This window comes from Mytilus trossulus, chromosome 2 (assembly GCF_036588685.1).
Source record: "Mytilus trossulus isolate FHL-02 chromosome 2, PNRI_Mtr1.1.1.hap1, whole genome shotgun sequence".
Taxonomy (NCBI): Eukaryota; Metazoa; Mollusca; class Bivalvia; order Mytilida; family Mytilidae; genus Mytilus; species Mytilus trossulus.
Window position 1 is genome coordinate 93,926,740 of NC_086374.1, and position 21,816 is coordinate 93,948,555.

At 29.6% G+C, this 21,816-nt stretch overlaps 1 protein-coding gene across 2 annotated transcripts in view; it reads left to right on the forward strand.

The window, feature by feature from the left end:
- LOC134708404 (annexin A6-like) overlaps positions 1-17,839 on the forward strand; it is a 26,907-nt gene extending 9,068 nt beyond the window's left edge. Inside the window, exons 10-26 of one of the 2 annotated variants that reach the window (XM_063568901.1) lie at positions 1,248-1,393; positions 2,291-2,372; positions 3,613-3,707; positions 4,398-4,511; positions 4,848-4,938; positions 5,981-6,307; positions 6,668-6,849; positions 7,518-7,596; positions 9,039-9,124; positions 9,958-10,039; positions 10,219-10,313; positions 11,118-11,231; positions 12,967-13,057; positions 13,692-14,018; positions 14,527-14,708; positions 15,794-15,878; positions 16,289-17,838. In XM_063568901.1, coding sequence (XP_063424971.1) covers positions 1,248-1,393; positions 2,291-2,372; positions 3,613-3,707; positions 4,398-4,511; positions 4,848-4,938; positions 5,981-6,307; positions 6,668-6,849; positions 7,518-7,596; positions 9,039-9,124; positions 9,958-10,039; positions 10,219-10,313; positions 11,118-11,231; positions 12,967-13,057; positions 13,692-14,018; positions 14,527-14,708; positions 15,794-15,878; positions 16,289-16,302 — 2,192 coding nt within the window. In that variant the 3' untranslated portion in view covers positions 16,303-17,838. Of the gene's footprint in view, positions 1-1,247; positions 1,394-2,290; positions 2,373-3,612; positions 3,708-4,397; positions 4,512-4,847; positions 4,939-5,980; positions 6,308-6,667; positions 6,850-7,517; positions 7,597-9,038; positions 9,125-9,957; positions 10,040-10,218; positions 10,314-11,117; positions 11,232-12,966; positions 13,058-13,691; positions 14,019-14,526; positions 14,709-15,793; positions 15,879-16,288 lie in introns of both variants that reach the window. The other variant, XM_063568902.1, reaches the window with a different exon arrangement.
- The last annotated feature ends 3,977 nt before the right edge of the window (positions 17,840-21,816 follow it).

The following is a 21,816-nucleotide window of genomic DNA, read 5'->3' on the forward strand; positions in this document are numbered from 1 at the left end:
TCATGATCAGATACATGTTTTTATAAGGAATGTCTTAGTCCCAAATCATACTTTCTTCTATATTAGATACCCATGTATTCATTGTAGGAACAATATTAATTTATTTGTTAAAAATATTTGGCTTGCGCATTTATAAATGTTTACTTTTTGTTATTTTTAACAAATTCTTGTCCAACAGTACATGAAGCAAAAATATAAAAGACAATCTGTTTGTAATTATTTGACTGTCATATAATCATTCTGCCTTCAACAAAACTCAAAGAAAATGACTATACATTGTATATTCAGTGGACTTCAATGAAATTGATGAAGTGGTATTGGCATTCATATGTCCATGTGTGTTTTTGATATTGTCTGCAGCCACTTTTAAGTTGAGATGTAAAGGTTCATTAGGGAAAATAGGTAGTTTTCCACAAAAAAGAGGTTCATTTTGACCTAGATTTAATGCTTCACTGATTTATCTTTGGGTTTATGTACATGTTCAGGTTTCAAATACCAAGATTCGGTTCTTTCCACACTGACATCACTGACTTTGTAATCAATAGATTGTTTAAAGTCTCATTAAAGATCTTTTAATACATTTTTATGCCCCACCTACAATAGTAGGTATAAAAAGAAAAAAATATGTCTATGAAAACAAAAATGTGTCCATAGTACACGAATGCCCTTGCACTATCATTTTCCATGTTCAATGTTTTATACCATTCTGATTATAATACATGTTTCTAATATATTATATCTGCAACCATAGTACATGTTACAGGTAAAACAATTGCTAGTAATTACTGGACACAGGACTTCTTTTTATGCCCCACCTACGATAGTAGAGGGGCATTATGTTTTCTGGTCTGTGCGTCCTTTCGTTCGTTGTTTTGTGTAATGCTTCCTACTTCTTTTAGCATTTTTAGCTTGTCTAATATATCTCTGTAAGAATTTACCTTGTGTATTGTAAAAAAGTTGATTTACACTGAGGTCCGTTTTATGAATACATATTCTTTTTTTATAATAAATTTATTTACAGTCTTAAGATAAAAAGCAATACCTGTGATATTTTAGTATATCAATATTTCATTGATGTATTTTTATGTATTTTTTTAATTTAAAATGACAAGTGAATTCATTTATGCATTTTATATTTCAATATTTCACCATCATGAATATTTGATGATTTCATGCAAATGAAATATGAATTAGATAATAAAAGTATTGAACTCTATCCTCACTAGTGTCTTCTTTGTATTTGCCAGGGGGATCTGTTAGAAAACCACCCAAAGTTGAGCCTAAAGTAGAACCAAAGAAAAAGACAAATGGAAACGGGAAACCAAAACCGAAAGAAACACCCCCACCTAAAAAGTCTGATCCATATTTTGCCATGGAAACAGAAAACTTAGAGGTATACAAATATTAGAGGGAATTTGAGACTTTGTTGTGAAGCAGCGTTGGAAAGAATATTAATCAAACACCAAAAAACAACATAAGTTCAAGATATGATTTAAAAGAAACAACTTCACTTTACAAGAACATTCTTATTAATACAAAAAAACACATCACGGGTGTTCTGATTGTGGAGCATCCATATTTGTATAACCATATAATGAAATTTTTCTCATAGGATAACAAATATATGTCTTCTATATTGATTAATTGTTGTTTGTTAAATGTCTAATTGCAAACATTTCATGCATATTGTGGACAATATGTCATGTTCAGGATTCTTTTTAATGTAGATTAAAATTTACATGTTATATTTAAGCTCTGAAAATCAATTTAGCGGATCTGCAATCAACAGTAGAATTGTTTTTTCATATACATTAAATTATCCAAAACCGCATTTTTTAACATTTGAAAATAAAACCTCTGTATACTATTTGTATACAGTATTGGATACTTTCAGTTCTGAAAAAAATCACAAGATTTACAGAAAACTTACAATAGGTAGTGATAAATACAATGATACACAAAAAATCACAATAATGTTTTGGACAGTACAACAGATTGTACCTACCACCAACAGCTGATGAGTACATATTGGCATGTATATCTCAATTTTGTGTTTCCTATCTATTTGATTGTTGGAATTTTCCAGAGTAAATATAGACTGCAATATCTACACAATTATAGAGCATAGGTTATGGAATTGTGAATTCTACCTCAAGTTTTCATGTTATTTGAAGACTTCCAATTGCCACACACTAGACTTGAATCATACATACAAACAAACAACCAAAACAAAACACTTTAAAGTATAAAGGCATGGTAGCAGTCATGTTAGGGATTGATATATTTGCAGACTGAAGGTACAGTGAGACCTTATGATAAATTCAATGCTGAACAAGATGCTGAAGTCTTAAGAAATGCTATGAAAGGGCTTGGTAAGTAAAAGTTACTACATAGTGTTAAATTGGATTTATTTAATTTACTTTCAAATGACAAGCTGATAAATGGGTTGAACTAAATTAAAAAGAAATTTGAAAGTAACATCATTAGTGTTAGTGTTCTAGACATCAATTTCATAGTGTATTTTTCTTCCGCTAGTTTATCTTAGGAGATAACTGTTAGGAGTTTATCTGCATGCATGGCAGTTAATCATTTTACATAAGTTTTGGTGCACATAAAATTCTTATTTTATTGAAAACAAATGGTATGCAAACTTTCATAAAAAAAAAGAAAATATGATTGATGTTATTTGAATTACTAAAAAGGAGGGGAAATATATACGTTTCTTGTTTTTGAGATATAAGCCATCAAATTTGTCTGGAAGTGACTCTCTCTTATGTTTACTTTTAATTTTAAACATTTAGCATAGAATTATATACTATGTAAATGTATCAAGGATTTTGAAAGATCTTGGAAATGGCTTTCTGAACTATATGCATGAAAAGAAAAGTAGAAGTTAGGAGAAAAATTTTTAATGCCAATATATATAGATCAAACAATTCCGAATATCTTGACAAATTATCAAAAACAACATCCTTAAGGGTGTACTTAGGTGAAAATTAATAGATTAAGAAGTTAAAATTAATACTATAAACTGGTAGAGCATCAATTAAGGATAAAAATAAGCTAAAAATATTGACAGGTCATGGACATCCTTTACGAGATATTTGAGATTTAGAATATGGCGTGAAAAGGCAGACTCAGACTTTTACCTTATATTTGCATTGGTATTATTAGGTCTCAAAACAAAAGAAAGAAAATTAAGAATCTTCTAAAATTTTAGTAAATGACCTTTCATGAGCTATTTTAAAAGTCTTGTATGAAAGGATAAATGGGTGTTATGGGGCAAAATATTTTCATTGTATTGTATGGAAAAACACCAAGGAGTCCAAACATTTGACACAAATTCCAAAACCTCACCTAAGTTCATCCTCAAGACATTATTGTAAATTTAAAAAATAATGCATGTATTTGTAATTGCAAATTTTAGAAAAATGGACAAAATGCAGGATTTATTATTGCGATGTCAGAAAAAATCTGCATACAGATATAGAATCATATATAAGAATGCAAGTTTTTATCATTGCTATACTCACTCAGTTGCATTATTAGCATTTATTTAAAATAAACTTCGCAATAATTTCCTTAATTCACAGCATGTTATTTATTTTACAGGGACTGATGAAGATTCCATCATCAATGTGTTAGCATACAGATCTAATCCTCAAAGACATGAAATATATACTACGTACAAAACAATGTTTGGAAAGGTAATAGTCTAGCTTTTGTGGTACTGGCCTTGAATTTTTTATGTGGAAAGAGTGGATATGATATGATCAAAATAGGATACATGACATATTAAGGATCAAACAAGTCCAATGTTCACAGAACATAAATGTTTGTTGTGCACTGAACTATGGTTGGTGTGTGTTAGCCAGAAAACTATAAAACTATAAAACCAGGTTTAAACCACCATTTTCTACATGAGAAAATGTCTGTACCAAGTGAGGAATATGACAGTTGTTATCCATATGTTTGATGTGTTTGAATTCTAGATTTTGCCATTTGATTAGGGTCTTTCTGTTTTGGATTTTTCCTGGGAATTCAGTATTTTGATGCAGTCAACAGAATATAACTCTTACTTGATATGCAAAGCTGGTGAGGTCTCAAAATGCTTTGGCATTGCAGAAAAGTGAAATTTACGATTTCAAAAAAGTATAAAAAAAACCATGCGGTTAGATTTCTTACCAATTGTATCAATCCATCATATGAAAAAAATAGTGTTCTTTTCATTCTTCTGTTAGGATTGCTATGTCTGTTTGTTTGTTTATACATGTATAAGCCTCATTTATGAATAGTTAAAAAAAAATAAAACATGACATGTAGACAAATTTGAATAAAAGGATTATGTTTTGTGAAAAAGCTCATGGTTTTGTTTTAACAATTGATTTTCATTGCAGGATTTGATAGAAGATTTGAAGGGTGAATTAAGTGGAGGATTTCTGGATACATGTAAAGCATTGTTGATGCAGCCAGCTCAATATGATGCTTACTTGCTACGCAAAGCAATTAAGGTATTAAATATATATATTTTATGAAAAGGTCTCGAATTTGTAAAGTAATGCTGTTTCTCTTTTCAATTAAATACCCTGGAATATGAAATTTATAAAGAATGCTTTGGGCAATTTTTACATACAAATCAGGTGAGTCAAATATATGTTTTTGGTTTAATCTGATATCTAGGAAAAGTTTCTTATGATGAAAATCTTTTGTTTTCTACATTTGTCTTTGCATTGTATACTTTCAGCCAATTTAAACAAATTTCTTTTCTTGATATTGTTAAGTTTATTTTAGTTAATTTTCATTTAATTTAAAATCTTTTATTGACCATACTGTAATTATGTTTTCAGGGCCTTGGAACTGATGAAGATGTGTTGATAGAAATTTTATGTACAAGATCAAATGCTCAAATAACAGAAATCAAAAGAGTGTACAAAGAAAGTAAGATTATTTTTAGGAAATCATTTTGAAATTAAAATACAAGCATATGCATAAGAAATTCAATATGGTCTGATTTTCTTCCTAAATAATTTTAAAAAAAATGGTCAAAAGGCTTCAAACAGAACAAACCATTTGACTTTACAACAAACAACACAACAAAATAAAAATTTCAAAGGGAGATAATTTGCATTATTCAAACAAAAATGGCTTATTGAGGGTTGAGGGTAACAAATTTCAGAAAAAAATACATTTCAAATTTTATTCATGACTTTACTTATTGTTACAATATCATATGGTACAAAATAATTCAAAAAAATCAATTCATTTTGGCCCCAACAATTTATATATCATTGTAAAAAATCCAAATTATCTCCCTTTGGTGCAAAATGCAATTTGTTTGCATTAAATTTGAAATATCTTTTTTAACTCATCGGTGACCTATATCTTTTATTATTATTTTCAAATAAGGTGTTTTTGAATTAAACTATTGTAAAATTTGAGCAATTTCTGTAATATAGTTCTTTTTTTTTATTTAAATATTACCTCTGTATCTCCTATTAGTTCAACAGAAAAAAAAGCACCTTTACAAAAATGTATGCTTTTTCGAAGGCAGATTGAGAGCATAAATGAACGGTGACCCCATTTTTTAATTTTATTTTTCTATTAATTATAAGATAAAGTTCATTTATGAAAAATATAGCGAAATCTAATATTAAGGAAAAAAAATGATTTAGACCCGTTAGCCCCCTTATTAAGTAAAATTTACCCTATTCAGTAATTACTGTAAATTCAGAAATTATTGTGTGCATTTATTATTGCGATTTTGTAATTTAAGACTAAAATGCAATTTTTATATGTACAAAATTGAGAAAAATCCTTTTTAATTCATATTCAAAATTTCAAAATGTGAGTTTTGATTATTTCAATTATATCCCTCTTACATTTTTCGCAAAAATAAAAACTTTGCAATAATTTCTGACTTGACAGTACTTCTTATTTGTGATCTAGTATTTCCCTAATGATAATACTTCATACCTTTTAGAATTTAACAAAGAATTAGAAAAAGACATTATAGGAGACACATCAGGACATTTGAAGCGTCTCTTAGTTGGACTATGTCAGTCTAATCGTAGTGACAGTAATGAGGTTGACAGAAACAAAGCTCACCAAGACGCAAAAGCTATGTATGAAGCAGGGGAAAAGAAGTGGGGAACTGATGAATCTAGATTTAATGTCATTCTTGTATCAAGGAGTTATCCACAACTCAGGGCAACTTTTGAAGAATATAAGAAAATTTCAAAGAAGGATATTGAGGATGCTTTGAAGAGTGAAATGTCAGGAGACTTATTGAGAGGATTCTTAACAATAGGTTAGTTTTTTAAATGTTTCAAATGGTTTTTGGTTGGGTATCAAACATTTTGTGATTTTCTTATTATTAGAGTTTTTACCCATATCTTTTTGAAAGATCTAGCCTGTACAACACATAATTTAAAAAAGGTGAAATCTGGTTATTTTCTTGGATGGACACCAAACAGTATAACAATTAACATTTTATTTTTGTTATTAACTGAAGGTATAATTAGATAAAGAATTCAAACTTGATATCAGATATTTATATGTACTCTGTAATGGTGATTCACACCTATATGAACCAGTTAAAAAGTCCAAAACAAAATTATTTCCATAGTCCAATGAAAAGTCAATTGACATTGAATATGATTTTTTTCAGTACGATGTGTAAAGAACAAAGCTGGCCATTTTGCCAGACAATTACAGAAGACTATGAAAGGATTGGGTACTGATGATGATACACTTGTCAGAATTGTTGTGTCTAGATGTGAGATAGACATGGTACAGATTAAAGAAGAATTCCAGAAACTTACTGGACAAACTCTGGAACAATTTGTGGCTGTAAGTTAACCAAAAAATGTTACCCATTTCAGTTACAATATACAAATATATAAGTTAGAATGACAGGAATCAAGCAGTTATTCCTTATTATCAACATTGACTTCAAGACCTTTAAATCTAATAAACAGATAAACATGTGTCAAAAATACTTGGTTTAATTGAATGAAAGTTCTACAGTAGATAAAGTATTTTTATAACTTAAAAACCAGAACAAAAAATGTAGTAACATTATTTCCAGGCAGCTAAAAAAAATAATTTCTTTACATAAATAGTCCAGATGACAAAACATGGCAAATATAATTTAAATAATGCTACTGCAGTCTCATGGAATGTTGTTGTTTGACAGTGTTAATTAAAACAACACCAAAGTATCCACTATAGGAGTCTCGATAAAAAACACAACAGCATTAATTCACTACACAGAGTTTTATTATTATCTACTTAATTGATTTTCAACTAATCTTTTGGTATCATTTTTATGATTATATATTTTTTGGGGGTATTTGTGTGAATAATTTTTATTTTACAATGACAAAAGTAATCAAAATTTGGTCAACCTTTGGGATCACGTTTTTTTCTTAGTCTGAATTTTATTAATATTCTTTAAAGTTTTAGATAAATCTCTTTCTCACATTTAAAGTATTGGAATTATGCCTTATATTTCATAGGATGATTTAAGTGGAGACTACAGAAATATAATATTATCCATAATAAATGGAGGTCCACCACCTGAAACAGCAGCTAAATGTAAGTACCAGTTCATGGTCATATTTAAAAACTTTCTTCTTTGTGAATTTGTGATTGTTTTTGTAAGATTGCTATTTGTGCTATCATATCATAAATTTATATTTGTATATGATATTATGTTGTACGATATTTGGTCGTCAAAAATGTTTCAGTTTCAGGGTATTAAAAAGATATTTGGGAAAACCTTTTTTGTGCTTTTTATTTATAATTAGTTATTAAAGGTACCAGGATTATAATTTAGTACGCCAGACGTGTGTTTCATCTACATTAGACTCATCAGTGACGCTCATATCGAAGTATATATATTTATAAAGCCAAACAAGTACAAAGTTGAAGCGCATTGAGGATCTAAAATTCCCAAAAGTTGTGCCTAATGCGGCTAAGGAAATCTATGCCTGGGAAAAGAAAAATCTTACTTTTTCAAAAAATTCAAAGTTTTGTAAACAGGAAATTTATAAAAATGACCACATTATTGATATTCATGTCAACACTGAAGTGTTGACTACTGGGATGGTGATACCCACATATACTGAGGATTCATTGATTTCATGAATTGAGAAAAACTTACATGGTCATAGCTATTTAATTTAGTGGTTTTGTCGAAATCTGTGTACAAGCCTTCATGTTTCACTAGTTCACACAAAATCCAGGAAAATTGTATTCACCGAATAATAATGAATCCACAGCAGATTCTCATGTGATGAAGAATACTACAGAACACCAATATTATACACATATTATATACACTTTTTTATAATTTTATAAAATCATGAAAAATATCAGAATTATAATGATCTGCACAGCTTATCATAATCTGGATATTGTAATATGAGGCAGGCATAACCTGTGAATGGGGACGAAGTCTGTATGTATTATATTTTTAATTCAAAATGTTGATAAAGGAGAGGGAAATACCGTGCGTAACGTTCCCGTTTTTGGTTCTGTTGTTAGGGAATTAGTTGTGACGTTCTTTAAGTTATGACGTCATATTCGATGTAAACAAAAGAAACGCTTTCATCAGGAAACGTAACGTTTTTTTCATATCAAACAATTATTAAAATTGAATTTGTATTGAGATCCAATCTTATGTTTTACTAGACTGGTAAATATTTAAAAAAAAATCAAAGTCTCATGCAAACAAGACAGATTTCTGCGCAAATGCGGGAAAACCGGAACAGGAACTAGATCTGAAAAAAAAAGTTAACGATTTTGAGTTCATTAGTACAATGAAAAATTCGGGAAATTTTCCCGATTTTTTTTTTTTTTTTTTTTTTTTTTGAATTTTCTACCGTAATTGGGGACTTCGTCCCCATATTATGACAGATATATCTGTATTCAACTATGACATTCCAGTGGTTTGAATCTCGATCTCTTTTGAAACATTGACAATTTATTGGTATTATGAAAACTTTATTATCTTAATGTCTGTTTTAATTTTCTAGCTGGCAAAGCATTCGTAGAAGCTGTCAAAAATAAAACAGAAGAAGAACTTGATGAAGAAGTCAAAATGGAATCAGAAGATGTACAGGTAAATTGGTTTTACTGTAATTGCATTAATTAAATGTTAGCTTATTTGGTTAAGATTGCAATAAACATAAAGTTTGTACACATCCTTGATAAATGGGAAGAGAAAGAGCAACATTTTTGTTGCTGATCTTCATCTTCATCTGAAGATGGTACCTAACACTACAGGGAGATAACTCTGTAAAGTCAGCTAAACATTTTAATTATGTTGTGTTGTAAAGGAAATATGAAGCTTCTCAATGATCAAAATTGGTGTTTGTCAAACTGCTATATAACTAGTGTAATTTTTCTGACTAAACGGTAGGTTCAAAATTTTTATATTTTTGTTAAAGGGTCAAAGTAAATACATTGTTAAAAGTTTATGAAAATTAAACAAGTAAAATAAATTTTAGTGAAAGTGTTGGGTACCACCTTAAAATCATTATGAGGCCTTTAATATAAAACAAAGGCTTACACCATAAATTAAGGTACTCTCAGTTCAGGTATGAAAAGGATTCTTGGCTGCTTGACTAGATTTTTTTTATAATTTGAATTAGAAACAAGTTATAACAAAGTCTTTGCTTATTTTGATTAATTCACGACTACACATAGCTGAAAGATTTATGTTCTAAGCCAGAAAATGAGAGTCAATGTGGGAAGTTCTTGTGATGGCTGTATTTGATTAAGTGTTAGCAAAAAGTGTCTAAAAATTAAAAAAAAATGAGTAGGCTTTTAAAAAAGAAATATTTTTTTTTGTTGTTGTTGGTTGCAATTGATTGATAGGTGATTTATAGATCGCTATACAATTTAATTTTAAATATATATCACACATGGATTTATTTTTACTTGGTTTAATAGGAAGACCCTACTGTAAAAGCAGCAGAAAACTTTAATGCAGAAAATGATGTAGAAGTTTTAAGGAAAGCTATGAAAGGATTTGGTAAGATTACAAAATATTAAACCTTTTTGTACTGTAAAAAAAAAATGATTAATATCTTGTCATAAAAGAATTTTTTATAACTAAAATAGTTTTATGTTGAACTAGTAATTTATTTTAATACATGCAATTTTTTATTCAAAGCGGCATTGTAAATAGTTACTTCATTTTGCTTTTTTCAGGTACTGATGAAAAAGCTATCATTAATGTACTAGGATTTAGAGACAATGCTCAGAGATTAGAAATAGCCAAATCTTTTAAAACTATGGTTGGAAAGGTAAGGAAAATTCTTAATTGTAAATAGTTTTTTTTTCTAATTTCATTAAATTCCTTTAGTGATTTCAATATATGAGTTTGTCCTTAGCATATGAATATACATGTTAACAAATGACCTTAACACAAATGTAAATTAATTGGGCATTTTAACATTACAGAATATTGATTTTAAAAATTTCAAAAGGTTGCACTTGATATGAATTACACATTTAGTTTTAACTTTAAAAAATCTTCGGTACATTTGATAATTACTTGAAGATGGCAATTACATTTCAAGGCAGTTAGAAACGACATCAAAAAATCAATGAAGGATAAAAAACTTAATTCAAATAGTTTGTGGGTGGGGGTCAAAATAGCTGCACGTTTTGGTTAAATTAAATCGATACTTATATATATCCTTATTGATCAATCAATTATCCCCAAATTAAGTTAAGAGGGGGGTAGGGGGGTCAGTGAAAAAAATATATGAATGAAGTTTTGTATCCTACATTGAACTTTCAATGTCGTCTCTTAGAACATCAAGTTTCTGCCATTGCTGTAAATAAAGCAATCTGACATAGAGTTCCTTTTGTCACATTAGAAAACATTTAATGTTGTTGAGAAAACATTCTTATTTTGCAAACTTCATTCAGTAAGCCGTTAATTTGACTTGTGTGCAAAATTAGGGTCTATAGAAGTAACAGCCCAAATTTTAAATTGTTGTATTAAATCATCACTGATTACAACAAATCAGTTGTAACTAAAAATTTAAAAAAAAAGTCATGTTTGAAAACAATAAAATGTTATGAATGATTTGTTTTACCAGGACTTGATAGATGAGTTGAAGGGAGAATTAAGTGGAGGATTGAAGAAACTATGTGTTGGTCTGTGTATGAGCTCTCCAGATTTTGATGCCATGAATCTCAACAAAGCCATCAAGGTTAGCATACAACTAAAATTAATGTAATAGTCTGAAATAAGTCAACTGGTTTAAAAATATGAAATATATAAGACTTGAGTGTGGTTTCTTTACTATGTATTAATTTGGTAGTATTTCCAAACAATGGATAAATTGAATTTCATAATACCAAAAGTTAAAGGTCAGATTTTTAATGGACTACAATATGTGGAGAGAATCATATACATAAAAAAACAGTAACAACCCCAGCAAAATTATTAATTAACAAAATTTATCCTAATGAATGAAAATAATTCTAGTATTATTTATCTGGCTGATCAGAGGGAGGTTGTAAATATTTTCTGGTGTACAATTGTTTTAAATTGAACTTGAGAAAAAACCCAGGTAATTACACTCATAATTCAATTCATTATTTTCATTGATTCATTTATTGAAGCCTAAAACAAGTACTGACATTTATCCAGTATTTACAAAATAAATTCACTACATGAGTTCAAAAAAGGAATACACCCTCTTAATAAAAATTAGGTTTAAGATATATTGATGCATTACAAAATGTAATATAACTGTGAATCAAAACAAAGAGGAACAAGATATTTCCAAAAAATTGAAAGTAATAAAACCTTGCATTGCAAAATGAAATGTATCGAAATGTATCCATAAATGAAAAAAACAGACCATACAAAAAAAGAATTGTAAGAGGTCATATATTTCACCTAAGCAGACAAAGCTTACACTTCAAAATAATTTTAGTATGCCCATTTCTGATCCTTATTGATATTCTCAAAAATATCTATATTTTACAAAATGTTACTAAACACTTTTTTTTAAATGGACTGTAAAAGCTAACCTTTTCTTAAATTCATAAAAATTGGTTTATATATGTTTATATTGTATACACTTTATTATATACCTCAAGAATATGTTTTTTACATGACATAAAGCCATATACTCAATTTATTTTATACAGAAAGCATGGAATGCTGTTATAAATGTTTTGACTTGTATGTAGGGTTTGGGTACAGACGAACAGGTTCTAGTAGAAGTTATATTAATGTTTTTACTTGTATTTAGGGTTTGGGTACAGATGAACAGGTTCTAGTAGAAGTTATATTGATGTTTTGACTTGTATTTAGGGTTTGGGTACAGACGAACAGGTTCTAGTAGAAGTTATATTAATGTTTTGACTTGTATTTAGGGTTTCGGTACAGACGAACAGGTTCTAGTAGAAGTTATATTAATGTTTTGACTTGTATTTAGGGTTTGGGTACAGATGAACAGGTCCTAGTAGAAGTTATATTAATGTTTTGACTTGTATTTAGGGTTTGGGTACAGACGAACAGGTTCTAGTAGAAGTTATATTAATGTTTTGACTTGTATTTAGGGTTTGGGTACAGATGAACAGGTCCTAGTAGAAGTTATATTAATGTTTTGACTTGTATTTAGGGTTTGGGTACAGACGAACAGGTTCTAGTAGAAGTTATATTAATGTTTTGACTTGTATTTAGGGTTTGGGTACAGACGAACAGGTTCTAGTAGAAGTTATATTAATGTTTTGACTTGTATTTAGGGTTTGGGTACAGACGAACAGGTTCTAGTAGAAGTTATATTAATGTTTTGACTTGTATTTAGGGTTTGGGTACAGATGAACAGGTCCTAGTAGAAGTTATATTAATGTTTTGACTTGTATTTAGGGTTTGGGTACAGACGAACAGGTTCTAGTAGAAGTTATATTAATGTTTTGACTTGTATTTAGGGTTTGGGTACAGATGAACAAGTTTTAGTAGAAGTTATATGTACCAGAAGTAATGAACAGATAAAAGCATTTAAAGAGGCATATAAAAGATGTAAGTATAGGAAATAGTATCAGTTTTAAACTGTACATGTAAAGGATGATTTTATCGTGAAAACTTCAGTTCTATTATTTAGTCATTAATTCATATAGATTTGAAGTTTTCAAGCTCATTTATATAATTTCGTAAGTGTTAAACAAAAGCCAACTGAAGGTGGTTGTAAATGAAATTACAACAAATCGTTAGCAAAGAAATTCGAGAGAACAGCATATTGAAGGTTACTTTTTATCTTTATTTCACCAGAGATATTGATAAGAAACCATGAGAAACTGCGATGTGCAATTCTTCTTAGCTGTCTAAGATGCTTATGTCAATGAAAGTTTGCAGAACTTTGTGTAAACAGTTTTTTAGAACACCTTGTATGTGTTTCGTTGAAGCTTTTGACATATCAGACAATATTTCCTTAATAAAGCAACTGAGGATGTAATGTGCAGATCTCATACAATATACAGGATATATGAAAAGATAAATGTTGGCTGTTATGGTTAGTTGCACTTTTTTGGTTTTTGTTGATATCTATGGTGTATAAACTGCAGTTATATGCTTCTTAACTGTTTGCTATATTGATATTTCGATAATGATGATACGAAAATTAATGTAGAATAAAACATTTTTTTTACTTCTTCAGTATATAACAAAGAGTTAGAAGCTGATGTGGCTGGCGATACCTCTGGTAGCTTCAAACGACTGCTAGTTGGTTTATTACAAGCAAACCGAGATGAAAGTAAAGAATTTGATAGAAACAAGGCTAAACAAGATGCTCAAGCCCTTGTTGATGCTGGAGAAAAGAAATGGGGCACAGACGAGTCCCGATTTAATGTTATTTTGGTATCGAGGAGTTTTGCTCAGTTACGAGCCACATTCCAGGAGTATGCTAAGGCAGCCAATAAAGATATAGAAGATACTCTCAAGAGTGAAATGTCTGGGGACTTACTCAAAGGATTCTTAGCTGTTGGTATGTTCTGATTTTTTGTTTTTTTCATTCAGAGTAAATATTCAGATATAAAAAGAGTTACAAACTTCTTAAAATGAAAGTTTGTTTTATATAATTTCTAAATTGTACTTACCCTTTTTTTTTTAGCAAACATTTTCATGATACAAAACAAAAAAATATGAAATATGTGAGAAACGTTGTGTTAGCCAAAAGAATGATAATTTGAATTATCATTTCAACTTAGACCCAAACTTATTTAAAACATTAGTTTATCCGATTTTGTATTTGAACAGATATTATTTATTAAATAATAGAATAAATGAATGCGGCAATAAGTATTAAACCAAAGATTTTGTTATTTGTCAAACCCATTCAGGACTTGTTATGAAACGGAAAGGAGGCATGAACCTTTTTTTAGAGTCGCATTGCATTTGAGTAGTGAAAGAATATTTTTGTTATGCTGTAAAATTTTAAATTTGATTTTGTTTACCCTATATTTTAATGTTGAGTACTGTTTTGTTTTATTCAGTGAGATGCATCAGAAACAAGAGTTCTCATTTCTGTGATGAGTTATACAAATCTATGAAGGGCTTGGGTACTGATGATGATACACTATGTAGAGTACTAGTGTCTAGATGTGAAGTAGACATGGTTCAAATCAAAGAAGAATTCCAGAAAAAATACAAACAAACACTGGCTATGTTTATCAGTGTAAGTATAGGAATAAAAATATTGATGGATGGATGTTAATTACTCCGTATCAACCTTTTAACTGTATGCAATTCGATCTTAAAACCATTTACAAGACATGTTATGATATAATATCAATTGACTTTTTTTGTACTATATTACTTAAATTATTTCATTTGACTGGGTGGGGTTTAACGGTTTGCTTATTAAAGACCAGTCCATCTATAGACAGGAGTTTCAGGATAAAATCATAATTGAAGTGTCCAGTTATTCGTCCCATATCATTCACTTATTTCTTTTGTATATCCCTTTGGTGACACTGATTGGTGATTAGAAATCAATAATAAATATAATGGCAATCAACCTTATTTCACACATCTTCAAATAGACTTTCCTTCTGCAAATTAAAACATAGGCTCTGCCTTATCAGTTGAAATAACATTGGTAATACATATCCACAGAATTGAGATTTACATTAATAATTCACAAAGCAATAAACCAGAAGAAGATTTGTCATCCAATCAGGACAGATCAATAAAAAGCAACAAGTGTTTGCTCTTACTTCAAATGCATAGCATTGAAAAAAAACTCTAAAAGTCTTTGATTTGACATTACTTGGAATCTTACTCCAGAAGCAATTATTCCGTTACAATGGCACCAAAATAGATACAGGGCAAACGCCAATGAGACATAATGCAGATATATAAATGAAGGTAGTCCGTACTAAAACTTAAAAGGAAATAAAAAAAAAATCAAATCCATTTGGTTTCAGAACAAGATGAATTTAATTATATAGATTTTTTCAAGTTAATTTACTTGAAAAAAAAGATTTTTGTTATAATGAGCCCGATGCAATGCTATAAAAATATTATAAACATTCCATTCCAATGATTGATGTTCTGTTTTATATTAAAATATATGATTGAAAATAAATATGATTTTAAATTATGTTAGTTTTTAGATTCTGCTACACAATTTGAATTCAATATTGTATTTCATTAATCTGGTACATCTATCTTCCATTCAGAATTTATAAAACAAATCATTTTGTTCCAAATAATGTTCTAAAGTAGATGACATTTGAAGAAAACAATTTTACATTTTAGGATGATGTGAGTGGTGACTACAAAGATTTATGTTTAGCTTTGTTAGGAGAACAACAACCAGCACCTGCAGAGAAGAAGAAAAAAGGTAATTGATAGTATTGATTGACTACTGAGGGGGGATAGGAGGGGTCCTGATCCCGAAATCCAGGGCTTAAAAACACCAGATCCCGAAATCCCAGGCTTAAAAATACAAAATCCTGAGGTCCCGAAATTCGATAAAAATATTCCCCGGATCCCGAAAGCGTAATTCCCGAAATCTCGAGCTAAAAAACACCCGATCTCAGAGTCCCGATAAAGATCCTATCCCCTCTCACTTCTTATAAATTGGAGAGACATTACAAATTTTGATACATTAGGTGACACCTCTTTCCTTAGCATCAAGTATTTGCTTTGTGGTAAGGAACCTTGCCATGATATCATTAATCTAATCTTTTCCCCCAATAAGAAGAAAAAAACGTTGTCATTAATGCTTGATTTTATATTTGTTTTTTACAGGATTCTTCTCATAAAGAATGGTGAAGTATGATGTGAAACAGATTCCCAGAACTGTAATAAAGAGGCCCATTGAACTATTAATATATTAGATCTTAGAATAGTAAATATACTGTCATAGGGACCAAGCTTTAAGTGTTAGATATAGAAACAGGGATAGTAGAAAGCTATTTGCATTTTTTGCATTTTAAAACATTTATATGATATAGAATATATATATATGTACTACAGCTAAATTCTGTTATGTGTTATAAATACTTGTTTAAAGAAACAAATAGAGAGTTTTTGATGAAAAATGATTCAAGGCTTATAATTGTCTATCCAATATTTGTTTTTTAAGGCTAAGTTATTTGATATACTTAGATCTGAAGAAACAAAACTAAATCTTGTCATGTGTTTGGTATGAAATCCATCCAGATAATTTTCTCAATTCATAAATATTATTTTTTTTAATAAAAGATATTTTGATTTAGAAGAACAACATAGGTACAGAGTATCAGGGATTTGTTTTAATTTTAAATGATGACAAATTAAAGGACTCTTTATTTTAATTTCTCTCATTTTGGGAAATAGAGAGTGGGCCAATATCATATTACAGGAGTATATGTTTTTCTCTATACATGTACTAGGCTGGCCATGGTGGTAAAAGATACTAATTATAATATTTTTACTTTGAAAATTGAAATTTTACTTTGTAATTTTAAAGAATATTGAGGATATTTATGTAATGTTCTTCGAGTAGTAAATATGTTTTATAATCATTTTACAACTGTAGCCATGACCTGCCAAATGTCTTCTGATGCTGTTGTAGTTCATCAATTTTTTTTTCATGCCTAGTACATATTTTTGTTGGACCTCTATTTGTTAATTTTGTTTACTCGATCATGTTTTAATTGTATTTATTTTTATTCCATTTCATACCTTAAAAAATATTTAATGTTTATTAAATAGAGGGTTTGTATTGATAGTTATTCAAGGACTTGAGATTTTAAAATTTTAGCATACAATTTTTGTTAATATAACATTCCGTCCAGCTTTATTTTTTTTAAAAGAATAGATAAAAGCTTATTTGCAATTGTAAATGGTTAAATGTCTTCATTTTAAAGGTTCCTATCTTGTGTTTTGAATTGTCAAATGTTGTATTTAAATAAATAAAAAAAAGTAAGGAAAAATACATTTTGCATTTATATGTTAGAAAAACTAAAAAAAGAAAGAATTTATAAATTAAGGATGTTTGTATTTTTGCGCGTTGATTACCTTTTGAAATCAGGGACTATATGTTTATAATTTTAATTCCATTGTTATATGACTGTCAAGACATGTACCATGAAATATGATTTTCTTTCTTGTCTTCCTTCCACACACATCAAATCAAGAAAAAATTAAATGAAATTTTGCCCAATCTTATACTGTTATTCAGATCAAGTTGAAAAATTGACAATATTTTTATACAAAATTCCATTCACTGTCATCATAACATTGAAATTGTTTAGCTTTTTATTATTCAGGTTGTTTTTTCTAATGAAATCTTGTCTCCAGTTTTATTTGTTACTATCTGTGATAATGTTTTACTATATTTTGTAAATGCATGTCTTATTGTTAGTCTTAAATAACATATTAAATAAAAATAAATAAATGAAATAAAATATTTAGTTGACTGGCCATTTAAAGATCAGTTCCCTTGTTCACGTATTCATGTTTTATGTTTTCTGTTATGTGACTAAAGTCTTATTTTAGAAATTACCTTGGTATCATCTGTTTATTTCTTATAATTCTTCCCCATGAATGAACTGTAACCAAATTTTTTCTAGGACTGTCTATCTGACATGTATATCTGATGCAATCATGTATTCTCAAACTAGAGGCTCTAAAGAGACTGTGTCGCTCACCTTGGTCTTTGTGAATATTAAACAAAGGAAGAGGATGGATTCATGACAAAATAGATAGAGATAAACTGTAAACAGCAATAATGTTCAGCAAAGTAAGATTTACAAATAAGTCAACATAACCGAAATGGTCAGTTGACCCCTTGAGGAGTTTATTGCCCTTTATAGTCAATTTTTAAACATTTTTCGTAAATCTTAGTTATCTTTTACAAAAATCTTCTCTGAAACTGCTGGGCCAAATTAGTCCAAACTTGGCCACAATCATCTTTGGGGTATCTAGTTTAAAAAATGTGTCCAGTGATCCGGTGAACCAACCAAGATGTCCACCATGGCTAAAAATAGAACATAGGGGTAAAATGCAGTTTTTTGGCTTATAACTCAAAAACCAAAGCATTTACAGCAAATCTGACATGGGGGTTTAATTGATAATCAGGTCTACATCTAACTGCCCTGAAATTTTCAGATGAATTGGATAACCCTTTGTTAGGTTGCTGCACCTGAATTAGTAATTTTAAGGTAATTTTGCTGTTTTTGGTTATTATCTTGAATATTATTATAGATAGAGATAAACTGTAAACAGCAATAATGTTCAGCAAAGTAAGATTTACAAATAAGGTTACATGACCAAAATTGTCAATTGACCCCCTAAGGAGTTTATTGTCCTTTATAGTCAATTTTTATCAATTTTCATAAAATTTGTAATTTTACAAACATTTTCCACTGAAACTACTGGGCCAAGTTCATTAAAGAAAGAGATAATTATAAGCAGCAAGAATGTTCAGTAAAGTAAGATGTACAAACACATCACCATCACCAAAACAAAATTTTGTCATGAATCCATCTGCTTCTTTTGTTTAATATTCACATAGACCAAGATGAATGACACAATAAAGAGCCTCTAGTTTTTTCCTTGTGTTTATGTCCATTACATTTGGTGTTTAATTGTGTAATGAATAATTACTGATCACATATTACTGACCTTATAATGGATATTAGACCCAATGTTTTGTAGGCATTATTGTTATTGAGTGATTGCCATCTACTGCTGTTTCTCATATTTATTTTTCCCCTATGTTTTGTATAGTTAGTTGTTGTGCAGTGCTGTTACACTACTGTTCCAGGTTAGGTGAGGGTAAGCACTTTCAAAAATGTTTTTAACCCTATCCTATTTCTTTTTTACCTGTCCCAAATTAGGAGCTAGTGGTTGTCATTGGTTCATATTTATCATATTTGTTTTTTTGTAAATTGTTTTGTTCTAAATTAGACACATTTTTATATCTAACTATTCGATATGGATAAAGGCAATAGTAGTATACCGCTGTTCAAAAGTCATAAATCGATTAAGAAAAATAAAAATCGGGGTTGCAAATTAAAACTGAGGGAAACATCAATTATAAGAGAAAAACAACATAACACTGAAGTGTTGAGTTTTCTCATTGTTGAAGATTTTCGACAATTTCTTCCATTCCACTGGATTTCTTTTCATTGGGAAAATTTAAACTTGAATGCCACCAGTTAGGCGCTATACAACGAATTTGGAGTAATATTCTAAAAGTTATCTAGAGTATTAGAAGACTGACCAAGCTAACAGTAAAGAAGCTGAATGTTGTCCTTGTTTGATTTATTTGTTTGTATGAATGTTAAAGTTTTTAGTCCGTTGTGTTGTAAATCTGTGATGTATGTTGATGCAGTTATGACTGCTGGATCCAATTATTGTCACATTGATCTATTATGTCTGTTTGGGTTGCTCACCCAGCTTTGGCAATACAAGGCAACTGTAAAAAGAGCTAATGTCCAAACAACTAGCATATAATGGCAACTAGTGTTTTAGGCATGGATAAATGATGAACATTACGCGATCATCCTTCTTAATCGAGTGCACTGTACTGCACGATGTATAAAGATGTCAAATGACAAACAAGTGCTATACTTTTGTTATTTTACTTTTCCCTGTTACCGTTGTACATTTGTGCATTAATTTGTGGATTTGTGACACGTTCTTTTGTGTGTTGATATGAGTTTTTAAATGGTGTATATTTGTATATAGCACATTATCCCGTACTATGTAGGAGTATGGAAATATAGAACGGCGATTCATACCCATCAAAAGAAAGAACTCGTACAAGTTTGAGGATTAGATGTCAGACAACCAATGCAGCAACTCGTGTTTATAACATATGAAAAAGTAGCCCTTCCCTGTCAAAACATAGTTGTTTTGATGTAATTTTTACTTTCACTAACCAACACATTTGCAGAATTTTAACTTTTGTTGAAAGAGACACATACATATGTGACGAGTCAAAATTTACTTGTCCTTGAGTTTGCATTAACATTTGAAGATAATACACTCCATGCTATACTTATTAATTTTTTTTTAGCAGTATTTGTTTTTCAAACGTTAGTATTTCCTTACAAGACTTCACACATAGGTTAAAAATTGGCATGTATAAAGATGATACACGTTCAATTCATGAATTACCTGATTCCTATAAAGTTTAACTTAAGGTGAAATATTAAGAAAGCTGCGAAATTTGCGAAATTTGGTTGAATAGATAGAGATTGTGTATCGGTTGTCTGACAGCTTTAGTAAGCTATAAAATCCAGTTTAAGCCACCAAGTTCTAGGGGTTCTGCCTGTACCAAGTCAGGAATGTGACAGTTTTGTTTCACTTGTTTCGTTGTTTTTGTCAGAGTTTAAACTTCCTTTTTTAATTAGCTTTGATGGGTTTTTTTTATACTATTTTTGGCTATGAGAGCTATGTTTGTTTACAGATTAAAGAAAACACAAACTTTATACTAAATATCATATGGATTATTCACTAGATCAACGTTTGGTTAAAAATGGTCCAATAGAAAAAAAATCAGAATTGACACCATCAAGAACAGATTTCCTAAAAAAAATCAATATCGTTGCTCCAACTGTTTATAACGGATGTTTAGTCTAAACATGATATAATGAAACCTGAGTAATGAAGGCAACAGTAGTATATCGCTGTTAAAAACTCATAAATCCATGGACAAAAAACAAAATCGGGGTTAGAAACTTAAACCGAGGGAAACGCATTAAATATAAAACGTTTCTGAAAAAAAACTGTTTGCACGATTTATTTGTTTTTCTCTCTGTATTGTCTCTAAAACAGTACAGTCTAAACAAAACTTTTATATAAAAAAACAAAACAAAAAACAAGTGGCCATTAAATAAACAATTATTTTTCTGTGAACATTGATTATCATAATAAAAATTGTGTCAGTCTTATTTTATACATTACACGGAAAAATTATTTGCTGTTATTGTTCATTTTCAATTCTTATTTTAAAACAAATATTTACACATTTATTTCAAAAGGCATTAAAATTATAAAAAAAATTGTTCTCTCTTCGGGGACCCATTATGTTATTTTAATATTTTTCCATGCATATCCCCGAGATCTACCACCTCAAATGCATGTCGTTCTGTTGCGGATTCGTCCATTTGGTTTTAAATAAAGGTCGTTTGATATGGAAGTTGTACCAGCTTGAAGGGTCACTAGAGACAGAAGACCTGTCTTCTTCATGCGTTTTCCGTCTTTGAGCACGCTTTGTACCACCATTTCTCGTCTTTGATAGTCTAACAATCGAAACTACCACCACAGTGATGAATATTATC